Source organism: Myotis lucifugus, unplaced genomic scaffold (assembly GCF_000147115.1).
Source record: "Myotis lucifugus unplaced genomic scaffold, Myoluc2.0 scaffold_91, whole genome shotgun sequence".
NCBI lineage: Eukaryota > Metazoa > Chordata > Mammalia > Chiroptera > Vespertilionidae > Myotis > Myotis lucifugus.
The window spans coordinates 3,334,780-3,361,909 of NW_005871139.1; the positions used below are offsets into that span (position 1 = coordinate 3,334,780).

General features: G+C 57.1%; 2 protein-coding genes across 10 annotated transcripts; one reads left to right on the top strand and one right to left on the bottom strand.

Annotated features, from left to right (window-relative positions):
* The first annotated feature begins 174 nt into the window (after positions 1-174).
* On the top strand, positions 175-17,062 carry KCNH3 (potassium voltage-gated channel subfamily H member 3). Of its 7 annotated transcripts, none has more exons than XM_014458214.2 (15): positions 175-372; positions 1,791-2,024; positions 2,466-2,600; positions 3,796-3,929; positions 4,361-4,604; positions 4,949-5,106; positions 5,190-5,397; positions 9,003-9,275; positions 9,588-9,787; positions 10,137-10,386; positions 13,548-13,765; positions 14,440-14,762; positions 15,222-15,328; positions 15,879-15,997; positions 16,086-17,062. In XM_014458214.2, exons 1-15 carry the CDS (start codon positions 297-299, stop codon positions 16,680-16,682), a joined length of 3,276 nt encoding a protein of 1,091 aa, XP_014313700.1. In that variant the 5' UTR covers positions 175-296; the 3' UTR covers positions 16,683-17,062. The 7 variants fall into 7 exon arrangements, with proteins under 7 accessions (XP_014313700.1, XP_006091586.1, XP_014313701.1 ...); XM_006091524.3 differs by having other exon boundaries at positions 15,921-15,997; XM_014458215.2 differs by having other exon boundaries at positions 4,364-4,604.
* MCRS1 (microspherule protein 1) lies at positions 17,056-27,130 on the bottom strand. Of its 3 annotated transcripts, none has more exons than XM_006091534.3 (15): positions 26,944-27,128; positions 25,435-25,554; positions 24,778-24,916; positions 24,279-24,417; positions 23,516-23,674; positions 23,260-23,369; positions 22,273-22,381; positions 21,783-21,921; positions 19,053-19,128; positions 18,680-18,708; positions 18,469-18,561; positions 18,257-18,339; positions 17,994-18,081; positions 17,630-17,757; positions 17,056-17,508 (listed from the first exon to the last, which is right to left on the bottom strand). In XM_006091534.3, exons 2-15 carry the CDS (start codon positions 25,442-25,444, stop codon positions 17,422-17,424), a joined length of 1,389 nt encoding a protein of 462 aa, XP_006091596.1. In that variant the 5' UTR covers positions 25,445-25,554; positions 26,944-27,128; the 3' UTR covers positions 17,056-17,421. The 3 variants fall into 3 exon arrangements, with proteins under 3 accessions (XP_006091596.1, XP_023612102.1, XP_014313704.1); XM_023756334.1 differs by lacking the exon at positions 26,944-27,128 and adding an exon at positions 26,737-26,755; XM_014458218.2 differs by lacking the exon at positions 25,435-25,554 and having other exon boundaries at positions 26,944-27,130.

Below are 27,130 nucleotides of genomic sequence, written 5' to 3' on the forward strand. Positions count from 1 at the left end.
CCGCCGTTGCGAGCGGAAGGTGCCGAGAGCGCAGCCGGCGCTGTAGTCTGGAGCCGGGGATTCGTGGGCGGCCGGAGCGCGAGGGGCCGCGCGCCATGCCCCGGGCCCCGACGGCAGGGACGGCCCCTCGCGCGCGGGCGGCCGGCGGGGCCCGCGAGTCTGGGGTGGGCATTGTCCCCCGACAGCCGCGCTAAGGGGCGCGGGGCCCGGCGGGGGGCGGCCGAGCTGGGCGCCCTCCCCCGGCCCTGAGTCCCCGCGCCCCGGAGGGATGGGGCGGGCGGCCACGGCTGCCTAAGATGCCGGCCATGCGGGGACTCCTGGCGCCGCAGAACACCTTTCTGGACACCATCGCCACGCGCTTCGACGGCACGCGTGAGTCCTACCCTCGCCCCGATGGCCCCTGAACGAGCGGTCCCCTGCCCGGGGTTCCGCGGGTCCCGCACCCAGCATCTCGGTTGGCCGCCCTCCTGCTCGCACCCTCCCTCCTTCCCGCTCCGCCCGGCACCTGCCCCAGCTGGTAGCTGAGACCTCCGTCTCCTTCCAGACGCCGATTCCCCTCACCCTCTCCCGCCCCCAAGGTTTAGAATCAACTCTGACCCAGGCCAGGAAAACGGCTAGAAGCCTCCGGGTTTGGGGCGTGGGGTGCCGTCTGTTTGCCGAGGCGCGACCCCAACCCAGTCAGTCTTGCCCATCCCGTCGCTGGATCTGGCGCGTTCCCACCCACTACCTTCTGCTTTCACACTGGCGGGATAGCCGGTGAGGCGGGGGCTCAAAAACAAGGTTTAGACACGAGGTTCGCAAACGGAGCTAGAGTCGGTGGGACTCAGGAGTGCACCGCTTGGCCAAGCTCACCTGACCTCCAAACCCACGGAGTCCACTAGCCCCCAAAGGTAGATTTGGAGGCTACCAACAAGCCTGGGGAGGTTTGGAGAAGGCGACCAGAGCGTCTAGATTGTGGGTTCCTGAGGTCTGAGCACAGGGAAGATCATGGCAGCCCCTCCCCTCTCCTCCTCCCTCATGCTCGCCCCCAGCGGGGCTTCCCAGCTCCCTGCCTGGCGCCCTCCGTGGTCTCCTGTTCCTGATAGAAAGCCGGTGGGAGCCCTTCTGTGAGCGTCCCCCCCACCCCAGGCTTCTCCATCTGCGTTGCTGTGTGCTTGGCTCCTGCTGATTCAGCACCCCCCACTTCCCAGTACATTTCTGGCTCCAGACTCCATATTCAGCTACCATTCTTACACGTTCATTCTCGGTCACATTCATTCATTCCTGAGCCAGGGCACCCAGCTGGGGCTCAAACAGGGCAGAATGGATGGTAGCCTGGGCAGTCTCTCAGTCCAGTGGGAGGAGCCACAGAGCCAAATTGCATGCCTAGCTGGTGAGTGAGCCTAGCAGAGGTAGGGTGGGGCTGAGGCTGGCCTACAGCTGGTGATGTGGTCCTCCTTTCAGCCTCCCCAAACCCACCTCTTGCCCCAAGCTGCTCAGGACACACTCCAGAGGGCACAGTGCCCACACAGGGCTGCATTCACCAACCTCATGTTCATATGTGCTGATTCTCAAATGCACCCATACACACACTGCAAAGAGTGGGGCACTGACACGGGTGACACACTCATTCCTGTTCATAAACATTCCTGCCTGACCCTGTCCACACCCCCAACACACACACACACACACACACACACACACGCGCGCGCGATTCCTGGGTTTTATGACGCCCACCTGTAATGGAAAGAAGGGGTGGTGGACCCTGACCTCTTTGTCCCATGCTTCCTCTGAGAGATGCTCTCTTGCAGACAGTAACTTCGTGCTGGGCAATGCCCAGGTGGCGGGGCTCTTCCCTGTGGTCTACTGCTCTGATGGCTTCTGTGACCTCACGGGTTTCTCCCGAGCTGAAGTCATGCAGCGGGGCTGTGCCTGCTCCTTCCTCTATGGGCCAGACACCAGCGAGCTCGTCCGCCAACAAATCCGCAAGGCCCTGGATGAGCACAAGGAGTTTAAGGCAGAGCTGATCCTTTACCGGAAGAGTGGTGAGGGGCCACCTGGCACCTCTTCAGTTTCCCCCAGCCTGGCACCCACCCCATCCTTTGTGCCTCCTTTCCATTCTCATCTTCTCCATCTCCCCATCTCATCCTAACTTCCCACATACCCACCTCCTCTTCCTCCACCCACCCCATCCCTGGCCGTCCTCTCTTCCATCCTCACCCCGTCCTTAGCCTCCATTCGGTTTCCCATCTTGGGTTCCCCACCCCAGCAGGAAAGTGTCCCAGTGTCAGTAGGACAGATCTGACAGTCATCCCTGCTCTCCCTTGCTTTCTACCACCCTGTTCCATCAAAACCTGTCCTAGATGGAGCAGGCGGCTGCTGCCCTCCCAGGGTCCTGCTATGTCTCGCCATGGGTGTCAGCGGAGCCTCTGTCACCTTGGGCAGGTGGAGAATGGGAGCGGGGCTGAGTCTGTCTTTGTGCCCAGGGCTCCCATTCTGGTGTCTGCTGGATGTGATACCCATCAAGAATGAGAAAGGGGAGGTGGCCCTCTTCCTGGTCTCTCACAAGGACATCAGTGACACCAAGAGCCGAGGGGGCCCTGACAAATGGAAGGAGACAGGTAGGTGCCTGTGGGGCCATTGATTTAACGTCTGTGGCTGGGGGTGTGGTCACCTCAGGCCTGAGCTTGTGGATGCCCACCCATTTACACTTGTTGGCTCCCAATCTGCTGGCTGAGAGGCCTGTGCTGTTCTCCGCCCCACATGGCCCGGTATGGAAAGCCTGTTTCCAAGTAGACTGGTGGGTATACAGTTGGAGTATTTTGAAGTTTTGTTATTATTAATCCTCACCTGAGGATATTTTTTCCATTGATTTTTTTCTTTTTTTAGAGAGAGAGTGGAAGGGAGGAAAGGAGGGAGAGGGGAGACAGAGAGGCAGAGAGACGGAGAGAGAGAAACATTGATGTGAGAGACACACATTGATTGGTTGCCTCCCACATGTGCCCCAACCAGGGCCAGGCATCAACCCTGTAACCCAGGTATGTGCCCTTGACCAGGAATTGAATCCGAGACCTTTAGGTGCATGGGGCAATGCTCTACCAACTTAGCAACACCAGCCAGGGTGTATGGTTGGAGTTTTGAAGTCAAACTTAGTAAAAAACTGAAAGCAAACTCCACTAGTGCCTGTAAAGTGCCATTTTCTGACCAATTAGTGAGGCTGAGCACAACCCCCAGCCCCCGGGCCTTTTCCTCACATGTCTGACTGGAGAGCCCTGGCCAAAGCCCTCCTGTAAGTCCTCCCAGGGCTGGGAAGGCCCTTAGACAGCTCACCGAGCTGTCACCCGAACCTGCTCCAAGGCCTCTCTGCCACTTGGGGGTGTTGGGTAGTCTCCATTCCTCGTCCCCCACCCCCAACCCTGACTCAGCCTCTCCACAAGGTAAGTCCTTGGTGGTCCCTGTGCCTGGACCCTGGAGCCCTTCTCTGAGCTTCTGCAGCTCTGCCTCATGGCCTCTGCTTGCTCTGCACTCCCCTCACCCCAGGAACCACCTCTCCCCTCTGATCCCTGGCCTTTCCCTGTGGAGAGCCTCTCCTGCCTTGCCTTGGTGCACACCTCCTCCTTCAAGCACTGTGTGTCTCAGCACCTGTAGGATTGCCCTTTGCCGGGGGTGCAAGTGATTCTAGGAAGTGAGGCATGCCAGAGCCTCCAACTCTGAACAGACTAGTCAATGAGCCAGACCTGTCCACGGGCCAGCACCTAGTATCTTACACCCAAGACCATTCCACCATCATCCTCATGGGCCCCTCTTCTTTTGCAGGTCGTGGCCGGCGCCGATATGGCCGGGCAAGAGCCAAAGGCTTCAATGCCAACCGGCGGCGGAGCCGGGCTGTGCTCTACCACCTGTCTGGGCACCTGCAGAAGCAACCCAAGGGCAAGCACAAGCTCAATAAGGTGGATTGAGCACTAGGGTGTGTGTCTGGGGGTTGGGCCAGGGTAGGGACAGGCTGAGGAAATGGAGGGGGCAACTGAGAATGTCCAGGAGACCACATAGGCCCCACCAGTACTTTGAGGGAGGGACTGTCATATGCATGATCCATCGAAAATATAGAAGAGTCTTGGCCCTGGGGTCAGATGGGGTCAGATGGGCTTTCTGGCTCAATCCTGGCTCCTCCCCTAAACAGCTGTGTGACCTTCGCTAAGTCACTTGACCTCCCTAATCCTCAGTCTTCTGCTCTATAATGTGGGGCCTCGAATGCCTATGTCAGAGGTTACTTTGAGAATGCAGGGAGGGAAAGAAGATGGATGCCTGTCCTGGACCCTATCCAAACTCAGCCTGTACCCATTTCCTGTCATCCTGCCTGGGCCCGCCCTGCCTCACTCAGAAGGTGTTCGGGGAGAAGCCAAACTTGCCTGAGTACAAGGTAGCCGCCATTCGGAAGTCGCCGTTCATCCTGCTGCACTGCGGGGCGCTGAGGGCCACTTGGGACGGCTTCATCCTGCTCGCCACCCTCTACGTGGCTGTCACCGTGCCCTACAGCGTGTGTGTGAGCACAGCCCGGGAGTCCAGCGCCGCCCGCGGCCCCCCCAGCGTCTGTGACCTGGCAGTGGAGGTCCTCTTCATTCTCGGTAGGTGCCCTCCGTGCCTCCCACCCAACCCCGTGCCAGGTGCCCCTTGGGCTTTCATGGGGATAGTCTGCATGGCTCCAGGGCCCCGGGCCCTCCTCCTGTGGGGCTTTGAAATCAGACCGAGGTTCCACATGTGTCTCTGCCACTAACGGGTTATGTGACCCTGAGCCAGCCAGAGCCTCGCCAAGCCTCAGTTTCTTTCTCCATCAAATAGGCCTAGCAATGTTCACCTTTCAGAGTTACTACAGGTCAAGGACCCAGGATAGTGTCAAATACTGAGCTGGTGCCCAGTAAAGCGTGGCTCCTCCCCACCCTGAAACAAGTCCCACCCGGACATTCCGCAGACATCGTGCTGAATTTCCGAACCACGTTCGTGTCCAAGTCGGGCCAGGTGGTGTTTGCCCCCAAGTCCATTTGCCTCCACTACGTTAGCACCTGGTTCCTGCTGGACGTCATTGCAGCCCTGCCCTTTGACCTGCTACATGCCTTCAAGGTCAACGTGGTCAGTGTGGCGGGGCAGGGTGGGTTTTGGGGTGGGACAGTGGGGGCTGGCCCAGGAGTGACCTCCCCCCCCCCCCACCTCAGTACTTCGGGGCCCACTTGCTGAAGACTGTGAGGCTGCTGCGCCTGCTGCGCCTGCTCCCGCGGCTGGACCGCTACTCGCAATACAGTGCTGTGGTGCTGACCCTGCTCATGGCTGTGTTTGCCCTGCTCGCCCACTGGGTGGCCTGCGTCTGGTTCTATATTGGCCAGCAGGAGATTGAGAGCAGCGCGTCTGAGCTGCCTGAGATAGGTACGAGAGGCTGGGGTGGGAGGGGGGCATTCGAGTGTGCATACATATGTGTCCAGGAGTGTGTCTACTCGAGTGTATGTGGGTCAGGGAAGTGTGAATGCATGTGTCTCTGTCAGGGCATGTTTGCGAGCCGGTCAGAGATGTGTAGAAGTGTGTGTGTGTGCTTGTATGTGTGCGTCACAGCAACATGTGTGCAAGTAGACGTGTGTTTGAGAAAAATGTGGGGGTGGTATGTGTGTGAGTGTGACAGAGCCATCACCTCACAGTAGGCCTGTTCTCCAGCAGCTGGGCATTGTGGAGAAAGCCTGGTGGGCTGCCTGGAGGAATCTTATTCACCCATAATGACCTTCTTGTGGCCAAACTTTTATCACATTCTTCAAGCCCCTGCCTAGTTGGAGAAGGCTGTGCGGGGAGCCAGTGTCCTCCAGGGTTCCTCTGATGCCTGGCACTTTCCTGCTACCTTCTCTGAAGCTCATCCCCCAACATCTCGGCTCCTAAGCCTTATTCCCCACTCTTGTCACCTCCAGGCTGCATCTCTCTCGGCTGCTTCTCAGCCCTCCTCCAGCCTAAACTCGGTCTTTTTCCACATCCCACCAGTGTCTTCACTCTCCTTCATTTCACCTCCACTTTCACAACTCCTCCCTCAGCTTACCTCCCACTCACATCTTAACTCCTGCTAGGAGAGCTTCCAGCTCTACTTCTCATCCCAAAACGTCACCCGAAATGTCATCCAGCGGGTCACAGCGATCTTCTGGGGCCAAACCCTCATCCTCTTGAAGTCCCTGTAGCACCTGACCCTGCCAAACACACTCCTGCGAAATGTTCTGCCCCTCGGCCCTGGGCTGGCCTCCTCCCACTCCAGCCCCTCAGCCCCGAGCTTTCCTCAGATCGCTCCCCTCTCACCTTGTTCTCCCTTGCGGTTCCCCTGGCGTCACTACGTGGACATCTCAACTTCCATTTTTTCTCTCTGACGCCAAACCATTCTGTCCCAACCTTTTCTAACTCGCCGTGCTTGCAGCTCCAAAATGTAACACCCCAGTCTTCCTCCCCGCCCTCCAGCCCTCCAGTGACCTCCAGTGCTGGCCTTTCGCACCAGTTCCCAGTCAGTGGTAAGAGATCAGCTGCTCTGACAGCCTGTCATGACTGTCCACTCCTCGGTGGGAGCCAGGTTGGCCTTAGAAACCTACTCGGATCAGTTCCCAGGGATGAGGAGGCTCTGTAAATGCTCTCTCCTTCTCCAGCCCGGAGAGACCCGCGTGAGGTCCAGAGGGCCCACCTGGACATTTCCCAAGCCCTGGAGTCACTGAGCACACAGGTGCTCCAGGCAGTGTCAGCTCCTTGGCGCCTGCCCCTCCCAGAGTGGGGCTGTGTGGAGGCTGCTCCGGGTTCAGACGGCCATTCAGTGAACATGGAGTCAGAGGGCCAAGAGATGGATAACGGGGACACAAAGCGCTGACCCCAAAGTGGGCTGAGACACCAAATTCCTGGGTCCGCCCCTCCATCCCCAAAGGGGACCCAGGCACCCTGGGCTTTAGTCCATGTAGCTCTTTTGTCCTGGCGACTTCACAGGGGCTAAGGAGCCGACATTGGTAACACTGTTGGCTCCCAGAGGGCTCTGAGTCCACCAGCGAGAGCCTGGTGATGTGGGGGGCTGGCGGGTTTTGTAGATAGACATGGCCATTCTTGTACCCTTGAACCTTAAGTTGCAGAGTACTTTTGTCCTATTTGGGGCTGGTACTAGTTCACATCTGGGTTGTTTCCAAGTTCTTCGGGTCATCACCTCCACCTTCTTTCTCCAGGGAAACTACCCCAACCTGGGCTGGAGTCACACCAGACCTCCCAAAGTCCAGCCCTGCTGGCCCCGCTCTGTCTGCAGGAGGCACCTTCCTGTGGCTTCCTGGCCATGGTTCCCCTGGTCCACGGCCCGTGGTGTGGACACAGGATTCCTGCCCCAGATTCCCATGAGCCCAGTGGAGATGGGCTGGATTTTCAAAAGACTGTGCTAAGTACTGAGGGACTCATTCAGGGCAATTCACAGTATAAAAGTCACCAGCCTCAGGAACAGACTCTGCTGGCCTGACTCCCCATATGGAGGCCCAGGCCAAGGTGAAGAGGGGCACCTCTGCCACCCTCCCCTGTGCTCCTGCTTCTTTCCCCTTGTCTCCCCCCCCCCCCCCCACCTAGCCACTGGCTTCACCCTCAGGGCCCAACTAACGACTGAAAAGTTTTGCATGCTCCCCTGCATTCTCACAGAACACCTCAATTAACAGGAGGGGGAATCTCACCTTGGCTCAGGCCTTCTCACAACCCCCCAAATTTCTTGGCCCGGAATTTGATGCCCAGTGTGAACCCCCATCTAGCTAAGCCGAGTGGCTTGCCTGTACTTGTTTCCATCTTGAGATTTTGCTTATGCTTTTCCCTAGACCAGGAATGACCTCCCCCACCTCAGTTTCTTTGTATCAAAACTCTATCCATCCTCTGAGACCAAGGACAAATGTCTCCTCTTCCAGGAAGCCTTCTAGCCGTAGCCCATAGCATGGTGGTTTGAGCCCCGCCGTGTGGCACTCGGGCCTTGTGTAACTCTGAGATGTAGCTCCTACCCTGCAGGAAGCCCCTATGGGTCCCCGCAGCTCCTGGCCAAATGAATGAATGGGTGGGTAGGTGAGAGGGGGAGAGTTGGGATCATGGGGGGGGGCAAGATGTATAAGGTGTTGGGGAGAGTGTGGAGCAGGGGGTCTAGGGTGTGTTGAGGTGGGAGGGGGCAGGTGCATGTGAAGAGGTAGGTCCCACTGCTCCCACCTCCTGCCAAGGGAAGCCCAGAGAATGGGGTTGATGGGGAAACTGGGATGATCTTTAGCCTCCACCCAGCCCGCCAGGCTGGTCTGTGTCTGCATGTGTGCTGAGGGCCTCTGCATGTGCACAGGTGCCTGCCTGCCTGTGGCCTTTGAGTGTCCTCACCCATGTGCTTGTATCCGTGCGAGTGTGTCCCCTCCTCAACCTGGGCACCAGTGTGCAAGCACCTGTGTAGCCTTGTCTATCTCCCAAGTGCTCACTGGCCTTCTCTGTGTGAGTGGTGTGGCTGTGCCTCTGCGAACGTGCTCACATGTGTGTGCCCTTGTCCTCCTGCCTGTGGGGAGCACGTGTATAGCCTTGGTGGTGTTCATATGCATATCCATGTCGCTGTGCTTGAGAACATGTGTGTGAAGTTGAGTGGTGTGTGTGGTTGTGTGGAGAGATGAGGCAAGTTCAAAGATGAGTGGACAGGGCAGAGGTGGCCTCACCCATCCAGCCCTGGGAACAGTGGTCTGGGGTTAGTGCCAGCTGTGGGGAGAGGGTACAGTGCTCCTGACTCCGTCCTCGGCACCAACAGACTCCAGCTGGGGAGACGGCAGCCTCAGCCTCAGCCTCAGCCTCGTGTGCTCGTCTTGCTGAGGGCTGAGGGGATGGAGAGGAGAGCACTGGGCCGGCAGAGGAGGAAGGTGGAGGGAAACCATGGCATAGATCTGTATCCACATGTCCCCCACCCCGGGGCTACCAGCAGGCATACCTGCACCCACAGCCTGGCGTGCTGTCCTGCTGACTCGGGCCCCCTGCCCCCTTCCCAGGCTGGCTGCAGGAGCTGGCCCGCCGACTGGAGACCCCCTACTACCTGGTGGGCCGGAGCCCAGCTGCAGCGAACAGTTCTGACCAGAGCGACAACTGCAGCAGCGAGGCCAACAGGACGGGGCTGGAGCTCCTGGGCGGCCCGTCCCTGCGCAGTGCCTACATCACCTCCCTCTACTTCGCACTCAGCAGCCTCACCAGTGTGGGCTTCGGCAACGTGTCTGCCAACACGGACACGGAGAAGATCTTCTCCATCTGCACCATGCTCATCGGGGGTGAGGCCTGCCACGCTCTGGGACGCGCCCAGACTTCTGGCCCCAGGTGGCCCCTCCCTCTCCACCTCTCCCAGGTTCCCACGGGTCTTCCCAGAAGTTCTTCTGTTTTAGGGGCCCAAGGACCTTGAGGCCAAGGCCGGGAGAGCCCACTTGGCTGCAGGCCTCCATCCACCCAGCACAGCCCGTGCCTTTCCCAGGAGCCTGTGGAGGATGGGGGGGGGGGGGGGGGCAGGACAGACGTGCGCAGCCTGGTGTCGGTCAGGCTGGGCCAGGCCAGTCCTGGAGGTGACCCCCTCTCGCCACCCTCCCCAGCCCTGATGCACGCGGTGGTGTTTGGGAACGTGACGGCCATCATCCAGCGCATGTACGCCCGCCGCTTTCTGTACCACAGCCGCACCCGCGACCTGCGCGACTACATCCGCATCCACCGCATCCCCAAGCCCCTCAAGCAGCGCATGCTCGAGTACTTCCAGACGACCTGGGCCGTGAACAACGGTATCGACACCACAGAGGTGCGCAGGCCTCCAGGCTGGCCCTTCTAGCCTTTGCTCCTTCAAGGGGTGTGCACTTGGTCTAAAATTCTCAGGAGTGGGCCGGGAGGCCAGGAATGCAGAATTCTGGCCTCCCTGCCTCCGCTCTCTCCTGGGGGACAGCAGCATGGGGCAGAGGGCAGCCAGGAAGGTTTGGAGGCCCCTCTCCACTCTTGTTAGGTCTGGAGGAGGAGAGCTGGGCTGCTCATGGTGGGAACAAAGTGGCTGAGAGGGAGGCAGAGCGCCCCTCGATGACCAGTCCCTGTGGGGCAGGTTGGAGGCTGCCTCCCTTTCTGCCACCCCATCCCTCCCCTCTGCTCCCCACCTGCAGCTGCTGCAGAGCCTTCCTGATGAGCTTCGAGCAGACATTGCCATGCACCTGCACAAGGAGGTCCTGCAGCTGCCCCTGTTTGAGGCGGCAAGCCGCGGCTGCCTGCGGGCGCTGTCCCTGGCCCTGCGGCCCGCCTTCTGCACGCCGGGCGAGTACCTCATCCACCAAGGCGACGCTCTCCAGGCCCTCTACTTCGTCTGCTCCGGCTCCATGGAGGTGCTCAAGGGTGGCACCGTGCTTGCCATCCTAGGTTTGTGAGGGTGGGGGGAGGGCTTGTGGGAGGCAGATGGCCCCGTGTGCAGAAAATCCAGAGAGGGGACCCAGGCAAGACCACCTGGAGAGACAGCCAGGATGGAGCCAGGAGCAGCCATGGAGCCCCGGGAAAAGCTCAGCGTGGGCCTGGTGACCATAAGGTGGCAACACAAGGAGGGGGAACCGATTTAGAGGGTGTCAGAGGCCAGAGTGAGTGGAGGACCAGTCAGTCTGTCGTATATGATGGGACATGGGTGAGCAGCACTTTCTGACAGGAAGAAATTCAAACGCTGAGGATTTAAGTGCTGGAGAGTGTTCAGGAAGGGCTGGGGAAGCGAGGAATGGACATTATCTTTGTGGGCCTCCCACCACCATTAGGCCGGGGAGGGAGGAGATGCTACTCTCCCAGGGCAGATGACAGCCAGCCCAGGGCCTTGAGGGATGACAGCAGAGCTCAGAAGCAGCATGTATACTCCTTTCTTGGAAAAGGAAAGAGGTGAAAAGGGGAAAAGGAAAGGATCCACTCCTAGACAAGGAAGAAGAAGTTGCAGTTATGGAATCAGCATCATAATAGTGCTGACACCAGGGTCTCACAGCGGGGCCAGCTTGCACCTTCCTCTCAAGCAAACCTCAAAACCCTGGGGGAGGAAGTGGTGTTATTCCTATTTTACATAGAAGGAGACAAAGGTTCCCAGATGTTGATGAACTGACAGGCTGGCTTAGAACTTGTCTACCCAACTTTAGACCTCAGGCTTCATACACTGTGCTACCAGGCGCTCTGCTCTGTGGAGACTGCACCCAAGAAAGGGCTTTGTTTCAGGATGCCCTGACGTGCAGCACATCTGGGCATCCGGGAAACACGGGCTGCATGGCACCTGGGCTGTGAGAGGCTGCCAGCAGTGACCTCAGAGGGCCTTGCACACGGGAAAGGCCTGGATGGAAAGGAGGTGGCACCCTAACCACGGCTGAATCCTCAAGCAGCCAAGCACTTGTAGACTCACTGTGTGGACAGGTGATGCCGGAGCAGCTGGTGTGTACTAATCTGGAGAATCAGGATGACCAGATGCCCGCAGCTACTGTGTGTCCATCCTCTCTCCCTCGAGGAGGAAGATGTTCCGACAGGAAACAGGTCTTGGAACTGAGAGAGGCGAGAGGCTGCTTCACCCTTCACCTTGTGTCATTCATGAGTTTGGCTTCTGGGCCAGATGCCGTTTGTGCCAGGACTCTGAGCAGACGGAGTTAATGGCTGCTCACATGTGTCTGTCCGTCCTTGAGAACTTGTGGGGAACTGGAGAGATTCACAAGGGTGAAAAGACAGATTTTGATCATTGCAGACTGGTCACCCCAAAGCAAGATTGTCAAGTGGATTATTAAACAGATGGCTTCAGCCTGCATCAAGGAAGCAGTGTGGCTGCGAGCTGGCATGAGTCCTGCAAGAACATCTCTTCACTGATGCCAGGCACCAGATCTCAGAATAGCCACGTTCAGAATTGAGACGGAGCCTCAAGAATGACCACCGCCTTCCCCCGAGCCGTTGCCTCCAGAATGTCCCCAGCACCGGGACTTACTTCACCTTTGACCCATCCTGTCCCTGCCCATATGTTCCAAATGAACCATTTCCTCTGTTGACTTGGCCGCTGTGGGTGCCCAGAGAATGCGATTCCCCGTGACCTGGTTCGCTGCTTTGCCTTCATCCCACCTCCCACCTGCTTCCTTAGTTGAACATCCAGCGCCTCCTGCCTGCTCCTGGCAGCTAAGGCTCACCGTGCATCTAGCAATGTCAACTCCAGCCCCTTCCTCTGTGTATGAACTAACAGCTAAGCATGTGCAAACTCCATTGCGGGGGAGGAAGAAGGCAAGCCAAAGAGGTGGGTTGGACTCTGGTGTCAGGAGGATCTTGATGAGCTTGAGCGGGAGGCTCTGCTGAGCTGCCAGCCTGGAGGGTGGTCGCTGGTCCCTGAGACCAGTGGCACAAAACTCTGTCCTTGCTCCTGTCCTGTTTCTCATTTTTATCTCACCTCCTGGATGAAGACAAGAAATATACACTTATTCTATTTCCAGATGACACACATGAGGAGAGAAAGCTCATTCATCAGATGATCACACTGAGATCCAAACAGCTCTCAGAAGGAACCAGAAGGATGGCCTGATACCAAGAAAATAAGATTTAACAGTGATGCATTCTAGTCTTAAGTTTGAGCAAAAGTCCATGAACATTTAGCGTTGTGCTGGCAGCATGAGGCAGTCCACGGCGCGGGTGGCAGTGATCCACCTTCCTGAAGGATAAGGAAACGCTTTCTCATCTGTGAACTGACTGGCTGTGGGTTGAGCTGGCTTGTGAGGACAGTGGGTGCTCTGTCCAATCCCGGGTGGCGCGCCATCCCTGTTGGAAGGATCTACAGGGGACTCTTGTGGGCAGGGGAGGAAAGGAAAGGAATTTTGATTGATGGCCTATTCAGGCACTTTATCTCCACTAACTTACTTAATCTTCACCACATTTCTGTTCGGAGACACCGCATTTCATTGATTCTAAGACATACATTTTTCCCCTCCGTTTAACATTTCTGAGATTGGGATACAGATTTACAATCTGTCAGCCAGGTGGCAGCGTCAGCAGGTGGTGGGAAACCCTTCGTTGACACCTGCTGGTCAGATCAGGAAAGCACCGCAGCCTCAGTTCCATGCGGATCTATTGCAGAGACCAGGCGTCAGGGCTGGAAGGACATGAGCCTGGCATTTCCACTGTGCCACATGGGCACTGACCTGCCGGCTCCACACTGTTCCCGGATAAGCTACCCCGAATCACCTGTGAGGCCGGAAAACCGTCGGATCGTAGCGTCTCCCGTAGAGACTCTGATTCTGTAGATAGGAACGGGGCCTGGGAGTCTGACTTTTAACTGTCCCAGAGCATGCTGACCCCCGGGCAGGCCGGGAGCCACTGGAATTGGTGACTGCTCACTGGTCTCAGGTAAAGTTTGGATGTGTGTCCGCAGTGGCTTTGATCCCGTGTGCCGCAGCACCTGGGTCACAGTGCCGTCCTGGCCCCACAGGGGGGCAGCTGGAAAGCCCTCAGCCCATGAGGAACGCTCAGCAGCTCCATTTGACTTCCCTCCACAGAGGCCGGGGGCGGGCTCACTGACCTCTGCTTCCTCTCCCCAGGGAAGGGAGATCTGATCGGCTGTGAGCTGCCCCGGCGTGAGCAGGTGGTCAAGGCCAATGCCGACGTGAAAGGGCTGACGTACTGCGTCCTGCAGTGTCTGCAGCTGGCTGGGCTGCACGAAAGCCTGGCACTGTACCCCGAGTTTGCCCCACGCTTCAGCCAGGGCCTCCGAGGGGAGCTCAGCTACAACCTGGGTGCTGGCGGAGGCCCCACGGAGGTGAGGCTGCTGGGTATGTGCATGGAAGAGGCTGGGGTGCCAGGGAGCCTGGTGAGGTGAGCAGAGGCTGGGGTTTTTGGAGGTGCTGTGTTAGTACATGGCCTGGACGAACACCCCCCGCACATAGTAGGGGTCATACTCTCCCTGCCCCTTCACACCCACACTCTGTCCTTTAGAGCCCAGCCATGCTCAGCCACTGCGCCGTTTTCCTGGCCCATCTGAGACAGCCTGGCCTCCAGAGGGAGGTCTTAGGGGAGGGCCGCCGAGCCCACTGGTACCAGAAAAGGAGCCTGTTGGCCAAAGAGGAAGGATGGTGTCACAGGGCAGGGCAGCGGCTACACACAGCCACCAGGCCACCTCTGAAGAAAGCCCTGCATCTGTCCTACTTCTTCACCATGAAATAAAACTGCTCAGAGGGGCATTTGAATTTTCCTGACTTACGTCACAAATTCCAAACCAGTTTTTAGTACTATGTTCTCTTAGATAGTTCAGTTAGCCTAAGGGACCAAGCCACACTTGGCTAGAATTTTGAGGGGCTTAGTGGCTGATGGTGACAGCAGGAAAGCAGCCCTTCCCTCCCCCAAGTGAGCTTCCTCCTCAGAAGGGTGAGGTCAGGGTGGGGGAGGTGAATGGAGCGTAAGATAAGCCCAGTTCCTGGCCCCCACTGTTCCCAGGCGGACACCAGCTCCCTGAGTGGCGGCGACACCCTCATGTCCACACTGGAGGAGAAGGAAACAGATGGGGAGCAGGGCCCTGCGGCCTCACCAGCCCCAGCTGATGAACCCTCCAGCCCCCTGCTGTCCCCAGGCTGCACCTCCTCATCCTCCGCCGCCAAGCTGCTGTCCCCGCGCCGAACCGCACCCCGGTCCCGTCTGGGTGGCAGAGGGCGGCCAGGTAGGGCAGGGACTGAAGCTGGCCCCTCTGCACACCCTCGGAGCTTAGAGGGGCTGCAGCTGCCCCCCGTGCCATGGAATGTGCCCCCGGATCTGAGCCCCAGGTGAGCAGGCGCTGGGCCACTGCCCTTCGGCAGAGATAGTGCTGATAGGACCAGGGCCCCGGCCACTCACTCCCCTGCCCTGGGTGCCCCCCCCCATCCTAACCCTCCCAGCCTCCTCCATTGACTTGTGTAACTTTCCTTGACTCCTCCGTTTCCCAGCTGCCCCCCATCCCCCATTCATATAAGTACACGCTCTAACCGACTCCGCCTCTGGAGTTCCCATACCTCCCATTCAGAACTCAGCTCAGAACTCTCCTATTTCATGTCAATCTCGGATCCCCAGTGAAACTGCAATCTCCTAGAAGGGACATCTCATACTACCTTTCTCTTGGGGTCCCAAGCCCCCTGTCCCGGCTCCAGGGTCCTGTAACTTCTATATGAGGACACTGGGGTATTTTGTCCCAAGAAACACCGCAGTGGCTACCTGTCGATTTACTGTCCTGGTGCCTGTGTCCACAGGGTAGTAGATGGCATTGAGGATGGCTGTGGCTCCGACCAACCCAAATTCTCCTTCCGCATGGGGCAGTCGGTCCCAGAATGTAGCAGTAGCTCCTCCCCTGGACCAGGTACTGGGACCCGGTGCTTGGGGGAAGGTTGGCAGGGCACTCCCTTTGCCCTGTGACCCTCTGAGAAACCAACAGGATAGAGGTTGCCTAGAAGCCCTCCTCCCCTCCCCCACTGCAGGGTATGGGCAGCGAGTTTGGTGGTTAAGACCAGCACCTTGGTGTTGGAGGGTGGCTGGGAACGGGGTTTGGAGCGCTGCTGTCAGCTCTGCAGCAGTGTGACCTTGGTTCTCGCCTCAGCTTCCGGTCTGTAAAATGGTTGTGTGCACACTAAATAAGATAATGTTGCTAAGATCCCTAGCACATCTTCTGGCTCACTGGCAGGGTAGAGGGCTGAGGCAGAGTTAAAAATGGCCCCCAGCCAAGCCATGCAGCCCTGGGTGTGGACCAGGTAATGAGCTCCCAGGAGCGTCCATGTCCCTGGAGGACAGAACAAGAGACAGGCACAGAAAGCAGCTTCCCGGGGAGAAGGCAGGGGGCAGGGTGTCCGAGGTCCCCTGGCAGTTTGGGCAGAATTCATTAACTTGGGCCCTTTCTGTACTAACTGGGGCAGAGGCCTGGACCCTGGCTAGTAACCTCCTCCTACGGTCCACAGAGAACAGCCTGCTTACCCTCCCCCTCGGACCCAGTGAGGCGAGTAACACAGACACGCTGGACAAGCTTCGGCAGGCTGTGAGTGAGGGGAAAGGGGAGGGAGGGCAGGGAGACTGCTGTTGTGTAGGTCCTGACTCCACTGACCTTCCCTCTTCCCTCCGTGAAGGTGATGGAGCTGTCTGAGCAGGTGCTGCAGATGCGGGAGGGACTGCAGTCCCTACGCCAGGCAGTGCAGCTCCTCCTGGCACCCCACAGGGAGGGCCCATGCCCTCAGGCGTCAGGAGAGGGGCCAGGCCCAGCCAGCACCTCTGGACTCTTGCAGCCTCTGTGTGTGGACACCGGGGTATCTTCCTACTGTCTGCAGCCACCAGCTGGTTCTGTCTTGAGTGGGACCTGGCCCCACCCTCGTCCGGGGGCCCCTCCCCTCATGGCACCCTGGCCCTGGGGTCCCCCAGCATCTCAGAGCTCCCCCTGGCCTCAAACAACAGCTTTTTGGACCTCCACCTCTGACTCAGAGCCACTGGGCTCAGGAGAACTCTGCCCAGAGCCTAGCACCCCCGGCTCGCCGCCTCCTGAGGAAGAGGCTAGGACTGAGCCCCTGGATCCTGTGAGCCAGGCCGAGGCTGCCAGCACTGGAGAGCCCCCGCCAGGGTCAGGGGGCCTGGCCTTGTCCTGGGAACCCCACAGCCTGGAGATGGTGCTTATTGGCTGCCATGGCCCTGGCACGGTCCAGTGGACCCAGGAAGAAGGCACAGGGGTCTGACTGCCAGCACCAGAACTCATTGTTGCCAGACATGCTGCCATCTGCTGCTTTGCCCAACCTCGGGATAGAGGAAGGGCAGCAGCCACCCCCAGGGACTCCGGGCTGCCTGCTGGCTCAGGGCAGAAGCCTGAGAGCCAAGGAAGGCCTGGCCCTGGGCCCTCACGGAGGGTGGGCTGGAGCCTCAGGGACAGGCCCCAGGCTAGTCGTCCTCTGGCCCCTTCTTGTGGGTCCCCCCTCAGCCTGCTCCTCTGACCTCCTTGTCTCCTTCTGGGAGACAGAGGCTGAGGCCAAGGAGGGGTTCTGCCATCCCCTGCATGTGCCCCTGACTCACCTGTCCCATATTTTTTATATTAAAAGGTAATAAAGAAACTACTTTGGAACTCAGTGCTTTTTACTTACAAAAGAAAAGTAATACAGTAAAAGTCTGAAGCTAATCAGCTGGAGACACAGGGATTAGGAGTCTGGGGAGAGGGGAAGGTGGTCTGCTGAGAGAAGGGGAGGGGCTCTGGCTCTAAGGGAGCTGCAGAGTCCCAGCCCCTAGGGGTTCCTGAGGGCCAGCCCCGTACCGTACCCTCTCTCCCCTGCCCCACCCCGGCAAAGGCTCAGATCAGTGGGCTGTCAGTTGGGTCTCTCGCTACCCACTGGTTTTTCCAGGAGCCCGGGTTCCCAGCTCTAGGTAGGGAGCTGGAATGGCAGGCGAAACTGAGGCCAGAAAGCCCATGGGTCGTGCCACCACGCCTCACTGTGGGGTGATCTTGGCAGCCTCAGCCCGGATAAGGGCAATGAGGTCCTGGTTGATGAGGAAGACGAATCGCAGGCTGGCAATCTATAGGCAGGAGAGAAGGGGGGCTGAGGACAGAGGTGGGACTGGAAGCCAGGCCCACATACTGGCTCACCACACCCCAGGCAGGTCTCAATGTGGCCTCTCCACCTCCTTCCCAGCTCACCTCCACCACGGAGTTATTGCTGAGGCGCCATTTGGAGCCACACAGCACCGGCCGTCCATCGATATAGATGGGCCGCCGACCTTCATTGGCAATGAAGAAATCACCGTTGTTTTTCAGTTTGATGACACCTATGGAACAGAGAAGAAAAAGAGGATGGTGTGGTGGGGGAAGACCAGAAAAGAGCCCAAAGCCCCCATGTACCCTCTCTGATTCTTGGGGGTGGGCTAGAAGGCACCCAGGACTCCCAAATTAGAGATCCTGAAAGGCCAGCTCATCCATGAGAGTTTCCACAGAGACCAAGCCCCAAGGCTGCAGAGGGCAGTGAGAAACCAGGAGAGACATCCTCACTGCTTCCTGTTGGTACCTTGCTTCCGGGAGATCTTCCAAGCTGGACCCTCCAGAGACAGGTCCACGTCAATCTGGTTATCCTTGGTTGCCCTCCCCAGGGTGATCTGGGGAAATGGAGCAGGTGAGGGCTAGCAGCTGAGGATTGGGGGATGGGTCCACACAGGCCAGGGAAAGATGAGAAATGAGGGACCAGACACAGAAAGGACATGAGGGGAAGACTGATGGGGAAGGGAAACAGGAGTGGGAAACGGGAATGGGATGGAGCTGGGCCTGCCTTACCTCTCTCGAGCGCATCAGGTACCGCACCATACGGCCCCGTAGCACTGCCAGCGTCTGGTTGTCGAAGTCCGGAGAGCTCATGCCTGGGGGAGGAGCAGCTCGTGGGGGAGAGCCCACCCTTTAGGGCTACAGGGCAGAAGGCAGGGAGCCAGGGCACTGAGGGAAAGGAAGATGCACCTAGCCAGGCAATCCTGGTCCCCTGGCCTCCTCACCTGTGATGCTATCTACGAGCACCTGCCACTTATGCAATTCCTGTTCCAGCTGACGAATCTCTCGCTTCTGGCGCCGGTCAGCCACTGTCAGCTCTGGGGTGAGTTGGGGTGGTAAGGAGGGACACACCAAAGTCACTAGCACCTGGTACTGGTCCGCTGTGTTCAGGCAGGAGCTTCCACCCCCTTACTGTCCCCACCAGAGCACACTCACCATGTTCCAGGACCTCATCTCGCATGTCCCTGGGAGGTGAGAAGAGAAGAATGAATGAGGTTCCACTTCCAGCTCACCTGCCCTCACCATCAGGTACTCCTCGGCCCATTAGGACCTCCCTCAGCCAGTTAGCCCAGCGGCCCAGGAGGCTGCTTCTCTGGTCTCGGCCTAGCCTTCTTCCTGGGGAGCCTGGAGGTGTACGGTGCTGTGGGAGTGTGAGGGTTGAGCAGAGAGACCAGGTGCCAATCGCTACAACTGGAGCTTGAGGCTGCACCTGGGCTGGGCTCTGTTCTCTGCAGCAGGAGCGGTAGGGCCAGGTACCTGAGCACTCTGCCCCAGGGGGACCACCCTGCCTGTGGGCCCAGCCACTCACTTGAGCTTACTGTCATCAATCAGGTCCTCTGCATCCGAGAAGTTCAGCACCTGGTCCCCCTTGGGCAGCGGCTGCACTGAACAAAGGACGGAGGGAGGGTCAGCACCAATGCTACTACTCAGCCTCCAGCTGCTGAGCAGACCACTGAACTGAGGGGACACACTGTAAAGACTGAGCCTGTGGGGTCAACTTCCTGCTGAAATGAACAAAGTTAATCCAACACAGGTAAGGAGTGCACGTCAGATTAGGCTGCTTGCTAATCTGGCACAAAGCATGCCTGGGGTTAATGGAGGGCAGAGGCGCTTCTGCAAAGGGAAGGGAATTAAGTCTGACCTTTCGTGTGGGCTTTTTGGTGTGTGAAGGGCTCTCACACAGCCTTGAACTAAGTAGAGAAGGCACTGCTCTTAGTTCCATTTTACAGATGAGGAAATGGACACAGGAGGGAAGGTTCATCTATGAGACTCTAGTTTAGGACAGAACCAAGATTCAAGCTCTGCTTTCCTGATTCCAAACCCAAAAACCAAAGCATCACATGCTCCTGAACATTTTCTGCCGCCCTCAGCGAGGGGCTGAGGCACTAGCCCATTTAGAAAGGATGTGCTAGAAGGAGTTACCCGACCCTAACCAGTGTTTTTCAAACTGTGAGTCATACCGTGTTAATGAGTCGTGAAATTAGTTTCATTTTTTCCAAAAATGAGATGGAAATAGGATAATATCAGAGCCCATTAGATATGTTCAGGATAAATATTGTTTCATGAAAGTTTCTCAGTTTTTTTTCTAGTCAAAATGTGAAAGGGACCTGGGCCTCCAAAATCTGAGAACTGCTGCCTTAAGGCTGGCTCTTCCCACAATTGCAAGTGTGTGTTCAGTAGCAGCTCCCACTAGCTAGTGGCTGTGAAACTGCCGGTTGAGGAGTTTGACAACACTGGGTGTCCTCACTCCCTGCCAAACGTTCCCTCCACCACCACACCGGCCTCCTAGGGTCAGACTGTGTGGGGAGATGGGTTGGGGTGGTCACTGCCACCAAGTCCCTCCCCCACCACAGCTGCCGGAAGTCCCACCAACCTAATATTCAATTGACTTAACAACTAAGCAGTGTACATTCCCTGTTCCTAAGGACTCCTAGCTCTAAATAGCAAAGAGAAATCAAATACCCACATAAGAACCCTTGGAGAGAAAAATTAAATCTTTAAGTTAGCAAATAAGTTTACACAAAATAACTTTCAAAATAGTGACAAAGGAGCTAGCTATAATAGCAAAAATAACTTTATCCAGTATCCATTCTCTCTGGGAATTCAGTGATATTTGGGCGGGAGGAAGCAGATTTGGATGCTGCAGGAATAAAGTGGGCTGCCTGCTGGGCACTAAATTCAGAGATCCTTAGGAAAGAACGATGGGCCTCCCCCTGACAAGATTTCCTAAAATCCTCTTGTAGGAATGTCTTTAAATAGCCAGAGCTGCAGGCCCAGATGATAAAGCGAAGGGCATGACCAAAGTTTCCTTTTCACAACAATGTAGAAGGCAACGGGCAGTAACGTTAGGAAGAGCTGCGAGTGCTGCATTATGCAAGTCTGACGCTGAATCTCAAATCCAACCGAAGCGTTTCCTGCAGTTTAATCAGACTGCTTTCCTGATCTGTCACTAGGAGTGAGAGTTTTACTGCTGAGGGAAGAGACGGAGCAGGGAGCATTCTGGCCCTTGGGGAAGAAGGACAAAAGGACCGGATGTAAAGTCCCAGTGGGGGTTCTGAATGGCCCGAAGGCAGCCTGGCAGCACTGACTGTTGGTGGGAGGAGAGGCAGTGAGTGAAAGGTGAAGAGAGGGAAGGGCATCATCTCTTGGATGGGAAATGGGGAAGGGTGAGCAGTGAGGGGGATGTTCACATTTTGCTCATACCTGAATGTTATTCATGAAGACTATATTAACGTATTATTTATCCTATATAATAAAAGCCTAATATGCTAAGTGTCCTGTCATCTGGTTGGCTGGGCAACCAATCAAAGCATAATACGCTAATGATATGCTAAGGCCGCTCAACTGCTTGCTATGATGAGCACTGACCACCAAGGGGCAGTCGACCAGTCGAGCCAGTTTCGGCCCAACGGCAGAATGACCGGTCACTATGACACGCACTGACCACCAGGGGGCAGACACTCAATGCAGGAGCTGCCCCGGGTGGTCAGTTCGCCTCCTACAGGGGGAGCACTGCTCAGCCAGAAGCTGGGCTCACAGCTGGCGAGTGCAGTGGCGGTGGTGGGAGCCTCTCCCACCTCCATGGCAGCGCTAAGGATGTCTGACTGCCAGCTTAGGCCCGCTCCCATGGAGTGGGCTTAAGCTCCGTTAGTCGGACATCCCTTGAGGGCTCCCGGACTTCAAGAGGGCACAGGCAAGGCTGAGGGACCCCCCAAAGTGCATGAATTTCATGCACCGGGCCTCTATGTAATTATAAAATGCCCAAAACCCAAACAAACAAAACCCAGAAATGATAGACAAATAGCCATCTAGACATTTTGCCCAGGATTCCAAGCAATTTTGGCTGAAATTACCCTTGCCATGAAGCTGAAGACCGTTCCAGCTACTGTCCCTCCCTCTAGAAGGAAGTGGCTTTTGCTGCAAAGAGAGGTGAACCAGACACTGGGAGCCACTGAGGAACTACAGGGCACGTGAAGGCAACTGTGCTCAGAATACTCACACACGCAAACCCACTCTGCCAGTTCATGGGGCCAGTTACCTGTCTGGTCCTCCAGCAAGTAATACTGCTTCATGAGCTGCCAGTGGGCCTGCAGAGCCTTGGCAGTACGGGCCAGGTAGAAGGCATCAGGGTGTCTGTGCAGCAGGTCCTGGAAGGTCTCCAAGGTGGGCTGGCTGGTCTGAAGGGCAAGAAGCATGCTCTCTCTAGGCACCTAGGTTTTCTCACTCCTGCCTTTCCACCCCACCCTTGCCCACCCCCAAGCCATTCCCACCAGGAGCCAGAAGAAGCTATGGCTGTCCAGGGAGCCGGGCCCGCCTCTTCCTGAGTACAAGGGTGTGTGGATCTGCACAAGCATGTCTCCAGCAGTGAGGTCTCCCCACATCAGTTTTCTAGTTCAGCGGTCACCAACTGGTGGTCTGCGGACCACTGGTGGTCCTTGAGGTCCGAAAGGTTGATGACCGCTGATCTAGTTAGTCCAGTTCCCACCCTGCCCAGCCCCTTCATCAACCTTACTAGCCCTCATCCTTACCGATCCCACTTTGCTGAGCAGCTGTTCCTCAGCCTTGCTGAACAGGGCCTTGCTCTGGATGGCGGCAATGGCCTCTGGGTGCAGCTGCCTCATGGCCTGGCAGGCCAACCTAGGCAGGGAGGAGACAGGTCAGGACAGTGTTGAAGGGAGGGTGTTAAGCAATCTAAAGTTCCTATTTCCCCCAAAGCCTGCAGGTCTTTGAGATGCAGGACAAGAGGCCAGGCCCTCAGTAGGAAGAGCCCAAGGCTTAGCATGGTCTCATGGGTTTGTCCAAAGTACGAACAGGCAACTCAAGAAACCAAGTCCCTGTGTTCAACCCAGCGAAGAGATTCAAAGACACAGCCCGCTTGGGGCCAGTCCCGAGGAAGATCCTAAATCCAGCTGAGGCTCTCTCACCAAGACCTTTGTCCTTGGCCAAAGCTGCCACCCATTAGCCACTGCCCAGCACTTCCTCTTTCTCACACTGAGCCCTGCCTGTTTCCTGGTATATCAGGGCCATGGCTAAAGCTTAAGCAGTGCCAGCGGCTATGGAGTAGAAGACAGGTGTTAAGCATCCAAACAAATTTGGATGACATTAAATGAAGTAACTGAGGAGGAAGAGTGTGTGGTGCATGTGTGCACAAGTTTATTTGGAACTCAGGGTGCTAAAATTAGAAGGAATTGTGGGTGATCGGTGTGAAAAGGTTGGGAGGTGACTTGCCTCAAACCACAATGCACACAGTGGTGGAACCAGGGCTCCCCTCACTCATGTGGGTGTTTTCTCCTAGTCTATTTCCTTGACTTCTAGATCCCCTTGCTCCTGATATCAAGCCAGAACTAGCAGGGTTGGCAGCAGGAAGAAGCTTCCCTCTAAAGCCTGAGGATGCAAGGGCCCAGCAGCCCTGCCCCCCGGACCCCCTCTTTGGGCCCTTATACAATTCTCTTGTTCCAGGGGCCAAATTCTGGTATCCCCAGTACTTCTCCACTGCTGGAGCCAGCCCCACTCACTTGGAGATGACAGGATCGTAGAGCAGGGCGTACCAGCGCTCCTGGACTTCCCGAAGGGTGAAGCGGCAGCTGAACTTCACACCCAGGTGGACGGATGTCAGGTCATTGGTCTGCAAGGCCCCAGAGGGGTTTGCTTCAGCCTTACCACTGGAAAGAAACCCTTCCCTTGCCACCCGCAGGGCACTACTGGGCTAGTTGGGGGACAACTGGAGGCTGGGGGAGAAAGAGTGCCAGGAAAACTGGTGGGAAGCACTACCTGCAACACAGCATTGATGAGCAGGAGGTCATCAGCAGGCTTCCAGCGGCCCAGATCCTTCGTCACCTGAAGTGGCTGTTTGCTCTTTTTTACTCGCTTGGTGATTCCAGGAGTGGGGGCTGGGCTGGGCGGCACAGGAGTGCTGGGGGCCTTGGACACCTGGGCAGAGGACAAGAACACAGTGAGCTCAAAGCCAGCATCAGGGCAGCTGGTCTTCAAGTGACAGCCCCAGCCCCACTCAACAATAAGCAGCACAGGCAGGGAGCTAGTTTTCTAATACCCGTTCCCACCAGAGCACTTGTACATAGTCCTTGACCATATGGGGTCTTCTCTTTGCTGGTGGCACCCCCAACCCCAGAGTGGAGGGTGGGTAGAGAGGATACCAGGAAAACACTCTTACTGGTACAGTGTCTGGGGCCAGAGCAATGCCACCTGGGGATTATTTTTGCACCCAGCAATGCTGGGAACAGGCTGTCTGCTCCCAGAATAGATGCATGCTCCATGCCTCCCACACAGAATGTGATACAGGATGCATTGAAGGGTGGGGGGGTGGGGGAGCGTGGAGATGTAGAACAAGAAAGAGGGAGTAGGAAGAGATAGGTTCCCAGGAGGGAGGCATCTGAGGTAGTCTGGTCCTCTCAGCATCCTCTGAAGAACTCTTGCCACAGACAGGTTATGGGGAAACTCTTGCCAGCTGATAAACTGTGGCCCTGGACCCCACCTTTCCCCTCCCACCTCCTTGCCACATCTTCCCATTCCTCACCTTCTTCTTCTCACTAGAGGAGGGTTCACTTCCAGAACAGCGCCCTGGTTCCACCCCACTGGCCCCCTTCGCCCGCGTGGAGGACTTGGCCAGGCTGCTCTCCACCAGCTCATCATCAAACTTCTTCCTCTTGATAAACCTGTGGAGAATCCTACCCAGTGAGTAATCCTGCCCCCTCCCCAACAACCACTTACATCATGCCTCCAGAACAGAGCAGGTTCCCAGCAGGGTGCTGACTGCTCCAGCTCAGTGGATGGGGCATGACACTGCTGTGCCCCACCCCTCTGAGACAAAAGAGTACTGTACCACCAAGACTTCATGTCAAAGACCTGAGATCTCCCTCCCTTGCCCTCTGTCAGGGATTTAGTAGGGACAGGAAAAGCACGAGGTTCTGCCAATGGGGCCTCTAAGGGTCTCAGGTAGTCATTCCCAACAGGGATGAAGGCATGCAGTTGCCTAATGCCCCTGGTCAGTCCCTGGCCATCTGAATCCTTACTACCTGGAGGAGCTTCTCCGTTTAGGGATGGTGCCCAAGGCCTGTGAGGAGGCTCGCTTCTGCCCTGCCAGTGACTCTTCATCCTCTGAGCGGCTGGCAGTGCCTGATGCCATCAGGGATGAATCTAGCAGCCCCTGAGAATCTAGAAAAAGAGAAGTAATGAACTCAGACCTCCTAAGTTCCTAGCAGAGCCCTGAGCCTCTGCTCATAGGTCTTCTCAGCCCTCCCCTTCCTCTGCCAGCCCTCTCAGCCCTCCCCTGCTTCCTTGACACTTGAGGTTTTAAGGTGGGAATTCCTTGGCCATCCAGATCCCATCTGGGCTCAGACCTGGCCCAGACCTTCCACGCTGGGCAGTTTTCCCAGTGCCACATGTCATGTCGTGCAGCACCTGGTGCTCAGGTCAGACTGGTTGATGACGACACACCGGGCTCTGGGCATAACTGCTCCCTCTGCCATCAAAATGCAGCCATGCCAAAGAGCAGCAGCTCAACAGCAAGTTGGTCAATTGTGGCCTCTGCCGAGAGGTATGTGGGTGGTGCTGGCCCAGGGGGAGGTGGCAATGCCCAGCCAGGACGGAAAGACACATGTGCCAGGCACGGGGTGGACTCAGCAGATGCTTGGTGCCCAAACATTTGGGGAGCTGGCCCGGCCTCATACTACCTTTGTCCATCCTCTTACAGTCCCAAAGCCACCGGTTCCAAACCGCAGGGCTAGGAGGAAGGGTCCCACAGGCTCATCCAAGGATTCTGACCAGGTGAGCTTAGAGGCTGCGAGGAGATTCTGCAAAGGAGAAATGAGGCTCCATGAGGCTCAGGATTCCAACTGGCCAGCCTCACCTCCTTATACTGCAACAGGCCCCCCAGGTCCCATGAGCTAGGGAAGACACAAGGAGAAGAAAGACAAAAGTCTCTATTTCGCCAATATGACCCTGATAAATCAGTAGCCTTTTGGAAGCCACTGACATCTTTGAGAACATGATAAAAGCTATGGATTCCAGCCCTGACTGGTTTGGCTCAGTGGATAGAGCGTCGGCCTGTGGACTGAAAGGTCCCAGGTTCGATTCCGGTCAGGGGCATGTACCTTGGTTGCGGGCACATTCCCAGGAGGGGGTTGTGCAGGAGGCAGCTGATTGATGTTTCTCTCTCATCGATGTTTCTAACTCTCTATCCCTCTCCCTTCCTCTCTGTAAAAAATCAATAAAATAAAAATTAACAAAAGCTATGGATTCCAGAAAAATGTACAAACACATACTATTTAGGGTGTTCACGGACCCCACTAATTCTACTCACAGCCCCTAGGTTAATGGCCTTGATATAAACTAGCAGGAAACAAGGGATTCTTGGCTCACTTTCAACAGCTGGCCACTCAGCTCAACGGCACCACCCCTTTCCCTCCTGGGCCAAAGAAGGGAAAAGGATAGAATTCCAACCAGTCCATCTCTTTTCTCCCCCCCATTTGCATATTTAGCTGAAGATTTGGTGGGTGGTATCTCGGGGAAACTAAAAAATACAGTTTGGAAACTGCCTGAATATCAACCGCCACCCGGGGGGCGGAGAGGCTCCTAAACTCGGCCGAACTCGGGTGCTGGGAACTCGAGGGGGCGCGCCGCCTGCGGGTCCCGCTCCTCCTGCCCAGGCTGTTCTTGCGGCCCCGCCCCCAGGTGAGCTCGCCCCACGGAACACGGCTGGGAATCTTGCCACCTGGGGAGAGGGCGGAGGGCCCCGATCCCACGCCCAACCGAGGCAGGGTCTGCGCCCCCTCCCCTCCCTCGGTTCATTCTCCCTCGAGTGCACAGCAAGGTGGGGGTTGGTCCAGGTCAGTTTCAGGAGCTCGGGATAGCAGTGGTGTTGAAACTCAAAAGCAACACCGAGAGAACCCCGATGCTCTCGCGTTCTCGGTTTAAGCCCCACGGACTGGTGGCGGGGAAGCGGGGGGCAAACACCGGGCCAATTCTCACCCCACCTTCAGTAAGCCACCTTTACGCATGCGTAACGTCTCGGACTAGACGCTGGCCCGGCCCACGCATGCGCAGATTACCGGGGCGCTACCGGGGCGGGGCCCTAAACCGGGGGCAGAGGGGGGGTCGTCCCTAGAGGCACTCTGTGACATTCTATTTGACGCCCCCCCAACTCCGCTCACAACCCTCAGAGGAGAACCGCGAGGTCTCACCATTCCTAGGCTGCCAGCTCCAACAATTTCTCCGCCGCGACGGCAGCAGCCGCAGGGCCAAAGCCAGTTTCCGTGAGGTACGTCCACTTCCGGGTCTACGAACCAGGAACTTTACAATCTCTTCCGGTTCTCCCAGAGCACAGGCGTGAAGGGGGCGTGGCCATGGCTGCGGAGGTCACAGTTTTGC